Source organism: Aspergillus niger (genome assembly GCF_000002855.4).
Source record: "Aspergillus niger supercontig An05".
NCBI classification, from domain to species: domain Eukaryota; kingdom Fungi; phylum Ascomycota; class Eurotiomycetes; order Eurotiales; family Aspergillaceae; genus Aspergillus; species Aspergillus niger.
Genome location: NT_166521.1, coordinates 94676 through 114467, shown reverse-complemented (window position 1 = coordinate 114467; position 19792 = coordinate 94676). Strand labels below are relative to the sequence as shown.

The 19792-nt window shown below is 51.6% G+C and overlaps 6 protein-coding genes across 6 annotated transcripts; 2 read left to right on the top strand and 4 right to left on the bottom strand.

Annotated features, from left to right (window-relative positions):
• Positions 1 to 6068: 6068 nt before the first annotated feature.
• On the top strand, positions 6069 to 6216 carry An05g00460 (uncharacterized protein; the record flags this gene model as incomplete). Its single annotated transcript, XM_059747850.1, has 2 exons — positions 6069 to 6143; positions 6187 to 6216. 2 exons carry the CDS (start codon positions 6069 to 6071, stop codon positions 6214 to 6216), a joined length of 105 nt encoding a protein of 34 aa, XP_059600737.1.
• Positions 6217 to 6934: 718 nt separating this feature from the next.
• An05g00450 (uncharacterized protein) lies at positions 6935 to 7987 on the top strand (the record flags this gene model as incomplete). The annotated part of the gene is made up of 2 exons (XM_059747849.1): positions 6935 to 7776; positions 7846 to 7987. 2 exons carry the CDS (start codon positions 6935 to 6937, stop codon positions 7985 to 7987), a joined length of 984 nt encoding a protein of 327 aa, XP_059600736.1.
• A 101-nt stretch (positions 7988 to 8088) lies between these two features.
• On the bottom strand, positions 8089 to 13509 carry An05g00440 (uncharacterized protein; the record flags this gene model as incomplete). Its single annotated transcript, XM_003188636.2, has 7 exons — positions 8089 to 9411; positions 9467 to 10253; positions 10510 to 10856; positions 11106 to 12264; positions 12356 to 12932; positions 12995 to 13370; positions 13477 to 13509. 7 exons carry the CDS (start codon positions 13507 to 13509, stop codon positions 8089 to 8091), a joined length of 4602 nt encoding a protein of 1533 aa, XP_003188684.2.
• A 298-nt stretch (positions 13510 to 13807) lies between these two features.
• On the bottom strand, positions 13808 to 14525 carry An05g00430 (uncharacterized protein; the record flags this gene model as incomplete). The annotated part of the gene is made up of 4 exons (XM_059747847.1): positions 13808 to 13956; positions 14099 to 14237; positions 14289 to 14363; positions 14430 to 14525. 4 exons carry the CDS (start codon positions 14523 to 14525, stop codon positions 13808 to 13810), a joined length of 459 nt encoding a protein of 152 aa, XP_059600735.1.
• Positions 14526 to 14736: 211 nt separating this feature from the next.
• Positions 14737 to 16165, bottom strand: An05g00420 (uncharacterized protein; the record flags this gene model as incomplete). The annotated part of the gene is made up of 2 exons (XM_059747846.1): positions 14737 to 14759; positions 14815 to 16165. 2 exons carry the CDS (start codon positions 16163 to 16165, stop codon positions 14737 to 14739), a joined length of 1374 nt encoding a protein of 457 aa, XP_059600734.1.
• A 315-nt stretch (positions 16166 to 16480) lies between these two features.
• An05g00410 (uncharacterized protein) lies at positions 16481 to 18355 on the bottom strand (the record flags this gene model as incomplete). The annotated part of the gene is made up of 5 exons (XM_001390578.3): positions 16481 to 17625; positions 17678 to 17815; positions 17872 to 17965; positions 18021 to 18077; positions 18185 to 18355. The coding sequence occupies 5 exons, from the start codon at positions 18353 to 18355 to the stop codon at positions 16481 to 16483; spliced, it is 1605 nt and encodes a 534-aa protein (XP_001390615.1).
• Between the last annotated feature and the right edge of the window lie 1437 nt (positions 18356 to 19792).

The following is a 19792-nucleotide window of genomic DNA, read 5'->3' as shown; positions in this document are numbered from 1 at the left end:
GCGAACAATCCGGTGTAATTGGATTCATGGTCATGAAGCGCACAGGATCTTTTTTTTTGGGCGCAAGGGCATGAACTCAACAGCCAGAAAGGACAGCCTCCAGGCCTCACCGCTGGTTCATCGTTTCTTTTCCGGCGAGCAGAGGGAGCAAGAGGGAGGGGGAAGGGCGACTGTCATTTGACTGACAAGCCCTATCATTCCAGCTGTTCATGCTCGGCTGACGGAGGAGGGGGGCGCAGACGATAGGCCCGGGAACCTTCTTCCTGCGGGCCTGCAGCAACTCTCCCTCGCGACCCCTTGCGTGAGGTGGAGGAGACTAGCGATCTTGGTCCACGACACTCTTCTCTGTCCCACTTTTGGGAGGCCCAAACTCCCTAATTTTCCCCCCACTGATTTGGATGGGACTGGACTGGACTGGACTATGGATTACTCTTTCAGTATCAGAGGTACGGGAATAAAAAAAAAATAAGAGAGTGAGAAAGCTGAAGCTTCCCATTGTTGGAGACAAGGCCTTGTCTGCCTTCTTTTCTTTTTTATTTTTCCTTTATTTGCTTTTCGCTCACCCCCGGTCGAGGGGGAGTATTACGAGTACTACGACTTTAGTTTACACCAAGCCTACTTACTATGTCCTAGTAGGGTGTTACGGTGAGAGAACATACGGAGAGGTGGGAAATAATTCTGGTTGACAGGTTGGGGTGTCCCGGACGGAGTAGGACGGCCGATGAGGGGATTATGGGTTTCAGTTTGTTGGACAAGACGCTTTTTATTTCCGACCGTTAAGCGCGTCTAGTTCAGGACTACTTCTTGTGTAGCCATCCGTTGGTGGTTGTCCATTCATCGTCCATGCTATAGGCAATGGAGATGGATGTTTTGGCTACTAGTTTGGATCCAGGATTGAACAGCGTATCCAGAAACATCCAATGACAGGCTAGCTAACTGGTAGTGTGTGCCATGGATGTCAGGCATGACAGGGTGCAGCAAGCAAGCAAGCAAGCAACCTTGAAACCTGGGGAGCTTGTGCTTCTCGCTCTCACAGCCTTTGCTTCTTAGCTCTTACGCCAGACAAGAGCAAAAGTTTGAGAAGGACTGACTGACTGACTGACTGACCGACCGACCGACCGCTGCTACCAAGCAGCGCCCCCCGCCTGTCATGTCCCTGCCACATGTCCAACCGACCGACAGAGTTGAGAAGCACGACTACTGTAAGTGAATATGCAAGTGTATTGGTCACTGAAGGTAAGACCAAATGCACATCTATCTGGCATTCAACACTCTCACAAGCACCATGCACCAAGCGGTCTGTGTTGAGCGCCATAGAAAGAAAATAAACCAGACTAGTCATTTGGAGGGTGTCAGTGCGATAGTTATCCACACCTGGTTGACATTTCCGTGAGTAACTACACCGTGAAATGAAAGAAGTACACCACCGTCACTACAGACGACACAAGCAACACTGTCCCCTCCGAGTTTGTGCCGAGACGCCAATGGTCGACCAGGTTGAATGACCGTCGGAGTTAGTCTCAGTATTACCAGCTGGGGATCGCTCAGGGCCGTGCAGTCTAAGATGAGGATCTACCCGGTCTTTTACTCTTTTATGTCTACCTGGTATTTCTTCAATTGTTGTTTTTTTTTAACAATTTGGCTTTGCTTTGCTTTTCTTCCATTCGTCTTGGTTTTTGGTCCATTTTCCTTTCTTTTTTTTTATTTTAGTCTCCCTATCCTCTGTATCTGACTGGAAGATAGAAATTGAGACCAGCCCATCCACCCCATGTGCCCATCATTATGGGGCCCAGAGAGGGTGTGATCCTTCCAAGCCAGACACAAAGCCATACTGCTGGATCTATCTAGTCATTCTTGGAAGTCCGCTACCGACGGCCCGACACCCGCAGCCGTCGTACATACAGCAGATCTTGCGGGGCTGTAGCTCATCCTGACGGAGTACACAGCAGGGTAGACGGCGAAGATGGTTGGCCCCGACGGAGTTATTCACCTTCAGTTGAACATGGTCAGGGTCATGGATCCAATCGGGAGGTCGTTCAAACTTGCACCGCAGCTATCGCCGACCAGCGCCATCCTGCTACAGCGCAGCCCTGGGCATCCTGGGCAAACCTTTTGCTGGAGCAGGAACCCCGTGGCGCTAGTCCCGGCGCTGCAGAGCATGCAGAGTCCTACGCCCGTAGTAGGTACTTCTGTGCCATAACATCCTGGCTAGTGTCTGGTTCTCCTCTTCAATTCCGTGGACAGTTGGATTGGACTGGACCGAACTAGACTTAAGAGACACTACACTAACTAATGAGACTTACTAACACCACTACTACTATCCACCCTCCAAAGTACTCAAACCAGCACGCTATATTTTCTCTTTCCCTCTCCCGCGAATTCCTAATTAGCCCGAGGATGCCAATTGACAAATAACAAGGCTTGGAAACCCCACTTCACAGGAGTTGGTCTAGAGTTGGCGCCGGAGTCAACCGCGGAGTGAAGAGCTCAGGATTCAGCGAGTTGAAGGCCCGTCCGGGTCACGCTAGACTCAACTGCGTAAATGCAGGGAGATCAAATCGATCCGTCTTGCCTTTCGCTTCCCCTCTTTTTTTTTGTTTCTTCTCTCTTTCTCACACTGTCTCTATCATCTTCCTCTCTCTCCCTCTCTTTTAATTAATTTATCGACACATCCCCGTCATTACGTGGTGTCATTATTTTTTTTCCTACTCATTTATTATTTTTTTAAATTAAGTGTTTACTCGTCGGAGCAATGTGAGCCTCGGACGAGACTTGTCCATAAACCCCCCCCCCTCCACTCGGATTGATTGATTGATTGATTGATCATTCATGGAAGAGACATGAACCAAATCCAAAGCAGGATAGGAATTACTCCGGTCCTGACGGGTGGGGCGCACCTCCTCTTGTACCGCCAATGCGTGGATAACTTCCTCTCGGGTCGCTTATGACTGAGATCGCTATCGGTCCGGTTGTCGACGGACGGCCTTGGACTTGTCTACTAACCAACCGTCTCTCCCTGTTCCCCTCTCATCCCCCCCAATCTCCCATTTCCACACTCCAATTTCATGAGACCCCGTCCAGACTAGCGACAACGCGCCTGTCAGGTTTTCGGCGGTACCTGCAGCTGCCATGCACGCCCCAGGGAAGGACCGCTTCCCAAGTCACTGCACCCGCGAACTGCTTCATTCTTCAGCAGTCGATAACCTGCAGCCGCCAGGATGGTGGTACCGAGGTAGTGCGCGCACTGGGCATAGTGCAGATGTTAGTTAGATGGCCGGTCTGTCGCTTTATTACTTGGACCTTAGCAGGGCGCTAGTTTGTTCCAATGGAGGTCAACAAACACTAAGGCAGACTCCTCCACTCTCTTCTCTTTTTTCTTGTTTTTAATTTTTCTTTTTTTTTTCTCTTATTTTTTTTTTTTTTTTTGTTTTTCTTTTCTGCCTCAGTACCATCTGGAAGCACTAACACTAAACATTGCCCCCCTGATGACCCCAGCTCTTCCTTAGGATCTAGCTCTCTAGCTGCTCACGCGGATGCTGAATCTCCGGATAATGGGCGAGGATTACATTGCGCGCCCCCTCCTCCTCCCCTGCTGTGCAACGTTGGCCACGGGAATAACCGGTCGAGGACAATTTCTAGGCTAGTGAGTAGCTTGACGCCCTCCGAACAAAGGGCGATAAATCTACGGGAAGGGAAGATTTGCCATTCTAGAAGACGATGACCTATTCGGCAAAAGGCATATAACTCCGTGCTGATCGAGTTTCCTTCTCCGGCCGGAATGTGATATGGCCCCCAACTCCCGGGTCTCGTGCATCTCGTCAGTCAGCACGAGTGATCTCAACGCATCCATGCCGCTCTGGTCGATGACCGGCCTCCAACTAAGGAAAGGGAATCCGCGCCTCGATTGGCTGTGTCCCCTCAAACTGTTCAGCGACACCAAGAAACCACACTAAAACGGCTCCAATCCACCCCCCGGTCGCCAATCCAGCACACCCACAGCCGAGTTCAGCCCGAATCCGTCGCTTCATCCGGACAAAGTCGGACGAAGTCGATTGGACGGGCGCGTGCAGGGGGGAGATTCGACGTGAAATCAGTGTTCCCCAGCACGGCCCCCATCCCCATCCCCTCCCCTTTTCCGGAGCGTTATTGGCCTCTGTAGCGGTGCCGTAAAAAAGGGCCAGGAATGATTTTGAGGCATCTCATCTTAACGGTAGCGAGAGGGGACGGACAGTGGCGGGAGAACCAACCTGAGTGGTCAGGACTGCTGCACGCAGTAATTAACCTTACATTGCATGTTCCGTTGTTACCCGTGCACGATCGACTGCGCAGGTGGATAGCCAGTGCACTAAGCTTTGAACGATTTCACTCTGGCCAATTCCTCCTCCAATATCTGCTGCCGCTTACTTTTCTTATTATTCCATCGTCTTTTCACGACGAGCAATTCGAAAAGAGGCTGCTGCCTAGACAGGGACATGAGCGGTCAAGAACTCGCTGACGGATTGCTGCAACCTTAATATCCGGATTTGTTGTTGTCAGTGGCATAATGCGACCGGCCAGGGAAGAATCGGATTGTTGGTGGCTGATGTCACGGTTCAAAATAGCTCGTTCCAGAGACGAGTAGTATTGTAGTATGTATAGGATGAGTGGAGTTTCCGTTTTGTTTCTTTTTTTCCTTTTTTTTTTTATTTTTTTCTCATTCTCATGATTATAATTATTTGTTCTACTTTCCTGATACGGTACATTCAAGCCCAGTACTTAGTAGATGACCTACCAGATCGGGGAAGCCGGGCTTTGCAGGATGAGATGGATGGGATGGGATGGGATGGGAATACACAGTAACAGGCAACACAAGAAAAAAGAAAGGGAAGACCAAAAGGGCCACGATGATCAGCGCCAAGCGACACGGACCCTCGTCGCCCGGTTGTCTGAGGCGATGTTCTCGACTTGAGGGGTTGTGCAGATCATGATTGGGCAGTGAGTTGATTAGTGACAAAGTAGTGGGAGAGGAGGTGGAGGGAGGGGGGGCGCACCGACTGGCGGTGGAGACGACCACGTATCTTTGCACATCGAGAGGAAAGGAGGAGGAGGAGGAGGAGGAGAGGGGAAGGGCATGAGATTAATCTGGCAGTGAGTTGGCAAAAAATGAACGTGATGGGCAGACAGACGGGAATTGAACACACACACACCACACACACACGGCAGACAGACATAGGCAGACAGGCAGGCAGACCGCTAACTACTAACTTACTAGTGAGTAAGTACCACTACTAATTACTATCCTTGCGTTGGGGATGGCGTTGTTTGGTTTCAGCTGCAACAACCCGTGATGCATACCTACATATACGTATATTATCATTGCCAGTTATATCTTGCCTATGATACTAGTGGTAGGATACATAAAGTAGAATAGATAATACAGATAATATATGAGCAGTCCGTCGATCGCTGCACGAGATAGAAATAGATAAGTACTGACCACCATCGAAGTAGGGTTTAACTTAACTAGTAAGTAGGTTATGAAAAGTTTCCTAATATAGTAGTGCAGGGTGCTGCTGCTGCTGCTGCTGCACAACGTACATACATATACAAAAATACAGATAGAGATACATACATAACATTGAACTGAATCGATGGCGATGACGATGATGATGATGATGATGACCCTGCATCAGCTGACAGATGATATGTACTCTTAGTTCGCCTCTCTTACACGATCCGTAATAAATCTTATCGAATCAGGCATTATGTTTAACGTTTATCCCTTGATTCATTCATTAGCCACTCATTTTTTCACCGTTATTTCCATCCTTATCCTTATCCTGATAGGTTTTTCTAAGTTTAATCCCCTCTTGCTTAATTCAGTATATCCCTATTACTTACTACTTGCATACATGCACATATACATACATACATACATACATACATGATCCTACATACTTGAAAAATGCTGGCTACACAGAGGCTAGAACAAGGCTACACAAACCCGTGCAGGATGCATCATCCCAAACTCTTTCCCACCTTTTGTGTAATATTATCCAGCTTGGTTAGTCGTCAGCCAGCCAGCCACAATGAGCTCATCTATCTCCCTCCCTCTCTCTTTTTTCGCCTTCCCTTCACCGTCTTTCTTGGGGGGTGGTTGGAATGTGTGTGAGGGTGTGGTATGATCTCTAGTCTATGATATACTAGCTAGCTATGATGAGTTGTGCGAGGGATTGAGTTGCCATAGACTGTATATTATTATTATATCACTATCGTCTGGTATTATATGTAGAATATTATGGATGGTATACTTATGTAGAGTATATGCATAGCATAAAGTATGTGCTTATGTAGGATTTCATGTAGACCAAGTCTGGTAGATTCAGATACAGTTATGTGAAGCATAAGGAATACGACGGACGGATCATGCTATGTCAGGCAAGGCGAGGTTAAGTGAGGTAAATCAGCTTATTCATGTAGTAGTAGTAGTATTGTTGCTTTTGTTGTCGTTACTAGTAGTAGTGATAAGCTAAAAACTATACTAGCTGATGATATACCATTCTTTTCGTGGATGTACAAGTACAGTTCTTCGTCCACTGTCATGTTTATATATATACTACTCTATGGACCAAGAGTGTATCATGATACTAGAAGTAATAATCACATACCCACAAAACTACACTACCATCATACAACTCCCTACTACCCAATTAATCACCATCTCAACTCCAAATATCATCTACAACCAATAAATACAACATAAAACACTCCACCATACTAACCCACCCACCGAACACATCCATCCCAACACCCGATAAGATAACTTATCGAGATCAAATCACATGACCGATAAGCAACTCTCTGCTCAATCGGATATGGTATCCCCTCCAACCACCAAACAAACACACATACACAGTTCCTCAAAAAATCCTCCCACATAACCACCACAGCTACAATGCCCCCTCCACCTCCCTCCAAACCCCATCCCCTCACCCCCACACCGACCAACTACCTCACCTTCGACACCTGGAACTCCTCCTCCACAGGCCACCAAGTCGCCGATCCCGGATCCTCCCGCGGAATTACCTCCTGGCGCGAGACGAGACGAGAGAAACTCACCAGACAGTTTGGCGTGGGGAGAGGGGATTGTACATATGACAGCGACAATGGGGTGGATAATAAGGGAGAGTGGGTTCTTACTCAGGAGGAATCTATATCCGCAGAGATGCAGACGAGCATGAATGGAAGAAAGCAGCAGCAGCAGAGGGATATACGGAGTATGTTTGGGGTGTCGAAACCGAAACCCCAACAACCTACATCTATACTATCTATATCTATTCCGCAGAAAGGGTGTGAGATACTATCATCATTGAAGAGAGATGCTACGTCTTTGGATAATGGTGCAGAGAAAAAGAGGATAAGAATTGATCACGATAATGAGAATAAAACAAAAGACACAGACACAAAATCACGAAACAAGAATAATATATCTACATCTACATCTACATCTACCATCTTCTCCTCCCTAACCATCCACATTAACGGCCAAACAACACCCACAGTCTCGGACCACAAACTCAAACACCTTCTTATCTCGCACGGTGCAAATCTCTCGCTTCATATGCATCGTGGAGTCACGCATGTTATTCTGGGAGAACCTAATGCCCATTCTTCTTCTTCTTCGTTGAAACCAGCAATAAAGGTAGCAGGGGCAGGAGGCGGTTTAGCAGCGGGAAAACTACAGAAGGAGATACAGAGAGGTGGGTGGAAGGGGGTTAAGTTGGTGAGGGTTCAGTGGTATGTCTTTTCTCCCTCTTTCTTTTTCTTGTTGGGGATGGATGAACGGGTTGTGCTAATTGTGTGTAGGGCTGTCGATAGTATAGCAGCAGGGAAACGTCTCTCCGAGGCAAAATATGCGGTTCAATTAAGGACTAACCAAAGGAGTGTGCTTGCATTTACTTCGTCTACATCTACAGCTACATCTAATGATATTTCATCACTTTCATAACATTATCTATCTATCATACTATATACATTAATATCATCCTGATCATATCATATCTTCGTTATCTCATATCATACATCCCAAAATGTGCCCAACCAATTTCGTTAGATGAATGCTCCTCGTCTCCCTGGCAGTTGCACACTGCCCCCGCTGCTTCCCGATCCATGTCTGCGCCAGCCCACACTCCGTCCGCTTGAGGACAGCGTCCCCGCGCTACTATGCGATCCGCGCCGGCCCATATCCATTGGCGCATACGGATCTTCGAGCGGCTCTTCATCCGGGAGCGGTGGAAGCGGGTTGACGCGCAGTCGGGCTGGGTAGAGCTCCGGCGAATGCGTTAGTCCGGAGGGCAATCGGCCCGGACCGTCGTCGAAGGTGCTATCATGCGAGTCGAGTCGGTCCAGCTTCTCGTCCACATCATCGTCCGGTGCCGACTCCCCCCGGGAGTCACCGCGCACGAGACCAAGGCGTTCTTCCTCGGTGACGGACTGTGCCCGGTGGCGGGGCGGTCGGGGGGCAACGCTGCTTCGCGATGCAGTTGCTTCGTGGCCTGATTTCATGCGGTGGAGCATCGAGTTGAATGAGAATTGGCGTCGTGTGCCGCCGTGGGGTGGCGGGGAAGGGGCCGCGTGTTCGTCTCCCCATGGCGTGTGGCTGCGTGACTCGTCTGGGATGACTGACTGTGGGTAGCGGGTGTCGGGATGCGGCCTGTGGGCGGATAGGGCTGTCAGGGAGACCGGGTCCGGCGTGGTATGTTCATCCTGGATGGGCTGCCAGGCAGGATGGAAGAGGCTCGAGGCGCGAGATCGCAGGTCGTCGAGGAAGGAATGGCTGCTCTGCTTCGTGTCGGGTCGCTCCGGCTCGTCTGGTCGCTCCTCCGGTACGTGCGACATGCCCAGTGGCGGGACGGGATACTTGACCGAGGGGTCGCGCAGGGTTCGCGTGCGTCCCAGGGTGGTTGGACCTTCGCCGAGGACGGTCTTGCGCCGGCGCAACCCGTCCCACTCGATAACCTCATTCTCCGCCGGCGGCTTAAGGTCTTCAGCGCGGTCGTGGAAGTAGCGCCGGGCTTCGTCAGCTTCCATCTGGCGGCGTGGGGTGGAGATACGACGAATGATAGCAGCAGTGGCGCGAATGGAGTCGGCCTTGGGCTCAAATTCAGGCTCTTCTTGCGTGGCGACCTCGCGCACCTGGTCGAGATCTCCCTTGAAGACAGCGGCATCGGGGACGTCCTTGGCGGATTTGGACAGCTGCAGCAGGACGACACCAGCGCAGATCTGCAGAAAGCCTAGGATGACCGTGACGATGGAGGAGACGGACCCCTTGAAGCCGCGGAACAGCACGGCGGAGGTGACAATGGTGGAACTGGTGAAGAAGACGTAGTAGGTAGGAGTGACCAGCGCAGCGTTGAAGATGTTGAGGGCTTTCTGGCTGAGCATTAGTACACCAAACGAAATCATGAAGAACATAAGGGATACGCACATTGAGATAGACAATCTCAGTCACCAGCGTCGTGATAACAAACACCAGCAAGACGTACATAAACCACTGGTTGAACTGCGCCTCACCATTAATCTGAGCCAGGATAGCAGATCCCAGACCCTGCGTTGCCACGACACTCAACCCTCCAATCAACGAGCAAATGCTGATATACACGAACATGCTCTTCTTGCCATATTTAGGCCCCAACCAAACCGCCGTGACGACACACCCCACGATAATTACCCCAGCATAAGACAAAAACCCCGGAGAAATGACATAGCTCTTCATCTCCTGAATATCACTCACAGACGACTGTTCTGGCGCATTCAACGCAATAACCACACTGCCTAAGATGCAGCAAAAACAGCCCACTTTTCCAACGAAACTGAGCCGCTCCTTCAGAAAGATTGCCGACAAGATGGTGGTCACCACGACCGTCAGTGCGCCCATCGGCGTCACGAGGATAGCGTCGACGAAAGCATAGGCAACAAAGTTGCACAGCTCCCCGATGATCATCAGGGTCATCCCGCCCCACCAGAAGAGGTTCTTCAGGTATCCATACCCTTCGCCGGCTTCTTCATTGTACTTGACATTGGCGCGGAGGAGGCCTTTTTTCTTGAGTACGAAGGAGACGCCGATAAAGAAACCCGAGGCGATGGCGAGAGAGATACCAATGGCTTTGTAGGAGGCTGGACGGGAGGAACTGTCGGCGCGGGCGGCGAGGAGGTTCACAGGATGTAGTGGATTGTCGGAGTCCATGATGGGAAGCTCGGCTGCATCGGGGACACTGCCTGCAGTGTCTTGTATCTTACTCTCTCTCGTATCGATGCCGTGCTGACAGGTGGGAGAGAGAGGAAGAAGGTGTCGTGTGTGAGATCGGGCGCGAAGGATGATAGGGGGGGAGAAGCGATAAGCGAGAGAGAGTTATAATTAGTCGGGGTCTGGCGCTAGACAGCCATGGATGAGTGGATGAAGCGCTGCAGGGGCGAAATAGATAGACTGATTGATTGGATTGGACTGCTATTCCACGAGGTCGGACTGACAGCGGATCAAGGAGTGCAAAAAAAGGCGTGCGATCGACAGGCCCGTGGGATCGGAATGTGCCAGATCGATAGTGATCGAGATCTGATGCCGCGAGGAGTGAGGGGGAGGTATGTAAAACTAATCTTAGTAGAAGACAAGGGGAAGAGAAAGTGCAGAAAAGCAAGACAGGCAGGGGGGAGACGAATGGCTTGCGTAAGACGAACTGTTTGTTTGTTGCAGAGAAAAGCGAGGCTGGGAAACTGAAGTCAATCGTTGGTTGATCCGGCGCCAGTTGGGCGGCGCAGCACATCCCGATCCACGGTTCGTCGCAATGCTTCTTCAACGTTTCGATTTCCTCTTTGTGGTTCTAGAACATCTTTACACTAATTCTATTTACGCACCACTATCCAGCAGCCTCAAACAGTAATATTCATTAACGGGTCATTAGGGTATCCATCAGATCATAACCGGAAATCGCCCGCTGTCCTCGCAGGATTCTCGCAGACGCCTCCCTCATACACCATAGAAGTAGACTCATCATCAAAAGTCAAAAAGAAAAAAGGTAAAAACATAAAGAAAGATACAGGAAAGTGAAGTAATAATATCATGACCGTACATGGTAACTCGGCTTCCGCTGTTTGTTTACCACCGGTGGCTCGTCCACTGGATACGGCGGTCGAATCTTCCCACTCAAACTTCCATTGTGACTATGTCCCGGGCTGGTCGTCGTCGGCATCGGCATGGGAATCCCTCCCAGTTCACTAGGATACTCGGAAGGATAGGGAATCGGCGTCTTGGGCGGCACAGGCGGAGGCATCCCATCATGGCCATGCCCGGTGCTGGGTCGAGAGGACCCATGCGCCCGCGAGTTGGGCCGACTCACATCGCCAGCCCCCGGACTGGCCAAGTCGCCTGATGTCCGCCCCGGTGATGGCAGAACGGCGTCCTGTGGCGTGGGGTGCGCCGGCAGCGAGTCCTCTGTTGTGATATAAGGCACAAAGTCACCCGGCAGCTCAGCCGGTAGCTCCACGGCCATCGGGTGCGATGGCGGCGGCACCGACAGCACTGGACTGTGCATGATGGACGAGGTCCCATCATCGACCTGACCTGCCGCCGCCGCATGGTCAGCCAGCCGGCGGTGTTGGCGCTCAATCTTGGCGAACTTGACACCTGCGTCCAGGATCTGGTGCTTCACCTCCGGTCGCGTCAGGTAGCGTCGTGTGTTGGTGCTGATGTCTGCCAGCCGGTTCCATTCATTCATTCCAAACTCGCCCACACCCACCTCGACGTTCAACCGATAGTAGTTGTCCTTGCTCACATTGCGCTTAGCTAGATGGTCGCGCAGCATCGCCAAATGGATATCCTCGCACCCCTCGATCTTGGCGATCAGGCGTCGACGAGCTTCCGCGAACGTGCCCAGGGCATCCCCAAAGAAGTCCTCCCACCATTCGTGTTGCCGATTGTTGGTGCCTGGTGGGCGCTTGCCAGTTCCCACGCTGACAAACACTCCGATCTCGCGACCGGGCCACTCGTTCATGACCGCTTCATCCAGCGCCTGCGGCGAGGGGTTGTAGGTGCCGGCACCTTCGTCGATGAAGACGTGCTGTCCAATCTGAATGGGCTTGAAGGCTAGCCCGGTGGCAGAAGTGGCACGACCAGCCTGCCAGACTGTGCAGTTAAACTCGGGCGGGGGCTCTTTGCGCGAATCGTAGGACCGGAGGAGGACGGTCGAGCCGTTGCGGGACGTGGTACCTTTGTAGAGTGCAGTCACAGCACTGATCAGTCAGCATATATTCACAAAGGAAGTCAAATAAATAAAGAAAGAAGTAAAAGAAGGCGAGGAAGTAGTGGAAGGGATAAACATACGTTTTCGTCCGATACTCTCGATTATCATACAACAGCGCATCCGGATTTCCCCAGCGTAAGCCGTTCACAAACGTCGAATTGCGCTGACTAGCATGACCCGACGAATGGGAGGTAGTAGTACTGAAGCTAGCCCGACTGCCCGAGCGCTGGGGCACTGACATGGAGTTGGGACTAAAAGGAGCACTGGCCAGCGAATTGCGCGCCGACGGACTCATATCGTTCCCCTCCGCTTCAAAAACGGTATGTTCGCGGACACATTCACGGATGGCTTCTTCCAGCTTGGAAGCCTTGAATAGTGTTTTATGAAATGGGATGCCGGCGAAGGTCTTGTCGGTTTCGAACACGCGGCGGGTCATGCGGACATAGACATCTTTGCAGGTCTCGAGATCCAGTCGTAGCCGACCCAGCATGAGGGCGATCAGGCCGCCGGTTCCGGTGCCGACGATGAGGTCGAAGTGGTCACAGGGTTTGGGGATTTCATCGCGACGAGGGGCTTTGCCTTCGCATTCGACATAGACGCGGTACATGAGTTCTTGGAGGATGATGAGCATGGAGTAACCGCGGACGCCGCCGCCATCTGCCATTTCATGGGCTAGGTTAGTGGGGATATCTTTATGAGCATCTAGAACAGATACCTACCAAGCGACAGGATCCGCAAGGGCGGACCCTTGGTGGTATCCTTGCGGCGGAGGTTGACGGAGTAATCCATGACCCCGCCGGGCGAAACAGATGAGGATAGATCGATGAGGCTGATAGATGGAAAAGGCGAGGTATTGCGATAAAATGATATCGACGATGAAATGACCGGGATGTGAAGATACTCGGGGATGGTGTGAGAAAAGAAGCGCCCGACAAAGTAGTAAGTAGTGGTGGTACGAAGGCAAGAAGATCTTTTGGCCTTTTGCGGGATGAAGAGAGAGAAACTGCGGGAAATGCAAGTGAGCGCTGCGCCACGGTCGGGCCCACGATGACATAAGGAAGCCCGCGTAGGGCAGTAATAGTGGCCGTTCATTGGCTGCAAATGGAACAAGCTGTGGCGGTGTTCCCACCCGGGCGGTGCCGGTTTCCCGTTTGGGCCGGAAGTTCGTATTCAATTCGGCATTTTACCGATGCCGAATTACCCTTTCAGGCACCACAGTTTCCTCTTCTCGCATGATATCATGACAAAGACTGCAGATACCCTCGCTTTCTATGAGTTGGAATAGCACACCGTATTTTGTTGGTGCTACTAGGTGTATTACACCGACAATGCAATGCATCAATCCTCGCCATATCAACTTAGTACTCGAATAGGTAATCAGCTATACACAGCCTGAAATAGAAGCACAGCACCGTCCAGTCTCAGTACATCCATGGATCAATAAACTCACATTCCCAACCCAAAGTTGACCCCCCTCCCACTCCACTCCTCTTTTATCTATCTACTACAATGCCGAAGTGGTAGGCTTAACATCACCAACAAGTAAATCCCTCACCAACTTCAATCCCTCCCCAGCAAAAAGCACCATGTTCTTTTCTCTTTCCGCGGTTCCTGTCTCCACCTCCCTTGTCACCGTCCCAGACGGCGTCGATACTGCGAGCGCCACATATCCACTGCATAACTACGTATCAGTACACTTTGCATCATTTTATACGACGACCCTTTCCCCGGATACATCAAAAGAGAGAAAAGTAAAGATTGGGTCACTCACGGCGTCCGATTCCTGGTCGTTCCACCTGTCGGTCCTGCCGTTCCACTCTCACAAACGGTATATGTAGATTTCAGCGTGCCGCGCACATTTTCCGCGATCCCCGCCACTATTTCTGGGGTCGGGCCACTGTAATTTTCCCAATGTTGAGGGGTCCAGCCGGTGTAGGCAATGCGGGAGTCGAGGGTGTACACCTGGTCCTGTTTAGCTATTGAAAGGTGATGTGTATAGTGGAAGGTATGTACCGTAAGTCCGCCTTTGTAGATGGTGGATGCGCCTGGAGTAGAGAGGAGACAGGCTGAGATGAGGCCGCCGGATGCCTTGATTATCAATCGCTTTGGTCAGTTGTGAAGGGATTATGGTGGGGTGAGGGAAGGGAGGGGTACGGTTTCGGCAACGGAGATGGTCTCCTTGCGGGCGCGGAGGAGGTCGAAGATCTCTTCAATAAGAGGGCGGAGACTGGCCGGAGGAAACTCAGACATGGTGGTGCTTGCGGTAGAAGAGGAACTGTAGGGGAGGTGGTGATTAATGTTGATGTTGATGAGGGGAGAAAGAGAAGAAGTGGTGAGGAGTAATTGTTTGGGCCGGTACGTCATCGCCAATCAGAATTCTATCGCTAACAAATATCCATAGTATCCTACATCTAGGAGTATATAAGTAGTATCTTAGTACCCTCTTTCCTTGGAAACCCGCTCAGTTGGTCAATCCTGGCCAATCTATATCAATCAGTCACATAATCACTCTCAGAAGATAGAGCAGCAGCACACTTACCATAGACCATCCGTTCCTTAACCCTCCTTGCTACCACCACCGCATCCCCAACCCGCACCGTCCGGCCATCCGACCCTGCATCCAAAAACCCATATCGACCAAACACTGGACTGAACTTGGCGCCCTTATCAACACGCCGATCCTTCATCAACTTCTTCAGCACAGTCCCCGACTCGCCCGTGCCCATCTTCCCTGTCGCATAATCAACATTAAGGCTCTGACACCGCACACAGTTGGCAGTGAGCAATAGCTTCGCCGAGCCAAGCTCTCCAATCTGCACTTCAGCCCAGAAATCCTCTTCAAACGCCGTCTCCGCACCAGATATCACAATGTTTGGCCGGGCTTTGGTAACATCCATTTCTTCATCCCCAGCTAACCGCGCCGAGACATCATCGACTGAAGTGCGCGACACAATTAGATACGGCGCCGTATCAGCGAAAGTAATCTGCTCTTCCTTTTTATTCTTGCATCCAGCTCCATACCAAAACACAGCCCCTGCTGCTCCTGTTGCTCCTATACTCCCCAGCAAGCCCATACTCATACCAACCCAAGACAACAAAATCATCACACCCACCAGTCCTGTTCCTAGACCCAAAACCCCATCCCTCCTCCACCATCCCTGCGTCCCTCTATGCGCCGCACTCTTCTCCGGCGCAAAGCTCCCCAGAACACCCCTGTAATTGCCGCCCAAATACACCAGCACCACCTGATACCCGAAACACTCACTAAACCACCCATTATACTCCTCCCCCATGATATATCCCTTCGTCGGACTCTGATGCATGATAACTTCTACTTCCTTTAACCCAGCCGTATTGGGTACCAGTGGTACCTCCAACCTCCGTTGAGATTGGGGTTGATCAGCAGTGGGGGGAGGACGATATGTAACCTCTATCCTGCTAGACTCGGATTCTGATGCGTTTTTGTTGTCATCGCCGTGGATGATATCGGTGTAGAACAGCGACATCTCGGGGAAATGGGGCACGTGCATATTCTTGTATTCGCCATTGGGGAGGACCTTGAGGAGCATGAAGTGGCGGTCATAGGGGAAACCGGTTCGGGTGAAGGTTGCGCTGGGGATGGGGATGCCTTGGAGGGATTTAATGGGGTAGGTGTAGAGCTGGTGGATGATTAATGTCAGTATTAGCAGTGATACTGGGATACGGGCATGGATGGAAGGGTGGATGGGTGTGGGGAATGATGTACTTGGCTGATGTGCATGGTGGATTCGTGGGAAGTGTGTATATGTATTATAGCGGATGTATTGTATATGTGAGTATGAGTGAATCAAGACGAAAGACAAAAAGAAAGAAGGGAAGGGATACAGGATCAGAATGACTGACTGATGCATTCCGCGGGAATAGTTAACCAAGACAAGCTAGCTGCATTGCGGAGATAAGCCGGGGAATCCAGACTCGGAGGGGAAAGTGACTCCAACTTGTTTGTCCTATCGGCGCTTTTTGCTTATCGGCGGGTCTCTCCCTTCTCCGTCTTTATTTTTGTCTCCGCACGGCTGTCCCCTCTTCCCCGACCCTCTCCGAATTTCATTGCTCCTCCTACTTAGTAAAAAGAAAGCCCTGCTCTGATGTGTTGAACATTTTAATTTCACTGTACAGACATGCATTCATAAATTAAACATAACCATAGTCATTTCCACCGCCCTCTCCTACTCATCCTTAGCCCAGGGCAGACTGAACGTCCCCGCCCAGTCCTCCACCTCCTGTCGTAGCAGCACAATCTCCGGAATCTCCTCGCCCTCGCGCACATAGTCCAAGAACGCCTTGACCGTGTTCGGGTTCTTCACACCCTTTGCGGCCGCACTCTCCTTGGCTGCCTTGTCCAACTTCTGTGTGATAATCACCGCCCGGTCCACAATGTCTGCGACGCGGCGGAAGTCCTCCGGCTGGAAGCCTCGCGTCGTCATGGCCGGCGTGCCCAGACGCAGACCACCGGGCTTCAGGGCCGACTTGTCGCCCGGCACCGTGTTCTTGTTGCTGGCCACACCGCACAGCTCCAGCACCCGCTCGACGCGCGCGCCGTCCACTCCGCGGTTCTTCAGATCCACCAGCACCAGGTGGTTGTCGGTGCCGCCGGAAACGATGTTGTATCCCAGGCCTCCACTGCTAAGCGGGTTACCAAGACGCTCTGCCAAGGCCTGCGCATTGGCCAGCACTGTCTGCTGGTAGGTCTTGAACTCAGGCGATTGCGCCTGCTTCAGCGCCACAGCCAAGGCGGTGATAGTATGGTTGTGAGGGCCACCCTGGTGACCCGGGAACACGGACGCGTTGATCGGGCCCTCTAGATCATACATCTCCGGGTTACCCTTCTTGTCCGTCCGGCGAACACCCTTGCGGAAGAATATCATCGCGCCGCGGGGACCCCGCAGCGACTTGTGGGTCGTGGTGGTCACCACATCCGAATGGGCGAAGGGCGACGGGAGGACACCCGCAGCCACGAGACCGGAGATGTGGGCCATGTCGCTCAACAAGTATGCGCCGGCGGCGTCTGCGATCTGCCGCATACGAGGGTAGTCAATCAAGCGGCTGTAGGCCGAGGTACCGGCGATGATGAGCTTGGGCCGGTAGAGAAGCGCCTGCTTCTCCAGGGCGTCGTAGTCAATGATACCGGTCGACTCATCTAGCCGGTAGGGTAGCGTTTCGAAGTATTTCGAGATGAACGAAATCTTCTTGGTGGGGGTCTGGTAGCCGTGGGACAGGTGACCGCCGTGGGGCAGGTCCAGGCCCATCAAGCGGTCGTGGGTGTTGAGGATGGCGGAAATGGCATAGAGGTTAGCGGGCGAGCCGGACAGCGCTGTGCTGGTCAGTATAGTTGTCGCACGCCAATGCCACGACAGGAATCTCACGTTGCACGTTCACACCCCATTCTTCGGGGTTAAGGCCAAAAGTCTCGAGCGCACGCTGCTGGCACAGCCGCTCAGAGGCGTCAATGTGTTCGTTTCCACCGTAGTATCTGGCACCGGGGTATCCCTCCGAGTATTTATCTGTTGTCGCGTCAGCTTCCGCTGGCCCCAGGATCGAATCATAGACCATGACTGACTTTGCATGACACTGCCCAGCGCATCAAGGACAGCTTGCGATGTGAAGTTCTCGGATGGGATGAGGTTGATGAAATGCTGCTGACGTTTTTTCTCCTACATCTGTGATGAGTGGGTAGATCAATTGCGTCTGAAGAATTGGCAATTCTACCTTCTGGAGAATGTCATAGATGGCGGGGTCGGACTCCTCGAGGGGTGCGGAGAGCAGCTGGAGACGGGAGTTAGCGGGTATGGTACGATAAAGATATGGGATGACATCAGGCAACCCGGAAGCTGCTGCATTGCGCGAATCCCGCACGATGAGGGGACACGTACAGTCTGCTGTCCTTCACGGGTCGAGGAGGACACGCTACGGCCTTGTCCCGGCAGGCGCAAAGGAGAAGCTGCCGCAGGACGAAGCTGGAGAGGGATGGCAGTCGACCGAATAGCGGAGCTTGCCGTGCGCAGGATCAGGCGCGAGGCCTGACGTCCACAGCGACTCAACATGATGCAAAAGGTGTGATATGCAATGAATCAAATTGAGAGACGGGAAGAGGAGGCAATGGAGAAGATAAAAGAAGAAAAGAAGAGGAGGGAATGAGGGACTCAGCGAACGAAGACGCAAGGAATGCGCGGTGATGGTATCAGCTCTCCGGCGCTGATAACGAGCTTGCCCGAATGGCCGCCAGTTGCCCGCGGGAAGCACCTGACTCTAGCCCCAATCGGGTTTAGCATCTCCGAGGGGCCCGTGCATGCAGGAGGAAGGATAGTCCGGTTCCGACCTCGCTTGCGGGAATCCTCGCTTCCTCTCATTTTGTGTGTTTTTCTCCTCCCTCCTTCTTCTTTTTCCTTTTTTCCTTTCTTCATCACACAACTAAATCCAAGATGAAGAAGGGCGTTTACGCTTGGCAGTTCTCGTGGTTGGTCTGGTCTCGATCAGGTTAACCCGGGCGATGCTGACATGTCCCCGCCTCTCACCATCCATTAGGGACAATTTGAACCATCCGATTGGAATTGTGTTTGTGTGTGTCTACTGAATGATGTGATCCACAACTACATGGCTGATAGGTGATAAGAGTTGGCTGGGACATGGGATGAAGTGTCTTCAAGATATCTGTAGTGGTTATAATAGATCGTGTCTAGTTTATGTGATAGTCAGGGACTACTCCCAAACTAATGAATGCAAGCTGTCATGAAAGGCATCGATGATCACGATCTAGAACTGTTTATCAGCTAAAACTATACTCCGACCTACTCTGTTTCCTCGTAACCAGGCTCCCACACTGACCTTCAGCCGTAAACTCTAGCATTGTTGAGCAGGATGATCCTGAGATTTGGCGACTTATGAATAGAAACTGGATATGAACCTATGGCTGAAGGGGGCAATGATTCTCAGGAGTCATTAAACCTTAGTGAACACCCGGTTCCTGACCCAAACACAATGATAGCCCAAAAAAAGACGGTGAAGGGGGAAAACCGAACAAGACAAGACCCGAGCAAAACTAACCGATCATTTTCATGATGCCAACAGCATCCAGACCCTGAGAGAAGGGCAGTAAAGGACTCATTAATTGGTGATGTTTCACCATTGCCAGTTGCCCGCTGGGTTCCTGCAGCCCGAAATTGAACGTGGGGAACTTCCAGGTGGTAACGGTATGGTCACTAGGGGGGATAATTACCCCATAGACAGAGGAGAAGATAGGAGAAATGATAGAAGACATTATTGGTATTGTTGGTAATGGCCCGACGGTGGACGGACAACACTAGACTGGAAGGAGCGATGGTGGCTGCCCCCTCCTTCGCTCCTTCCTTTTGCTCTGTAATGTTATTTATATTAATATCGGGATCGGCCCGCTGGTTCGCCTCCTTTTCTCTCTCTCTCTTCCTCTCTCTCTCGTTCACTCTTTTCTTCCCTCCACTCACTCGCTGTTTCAGCTCTTCCGG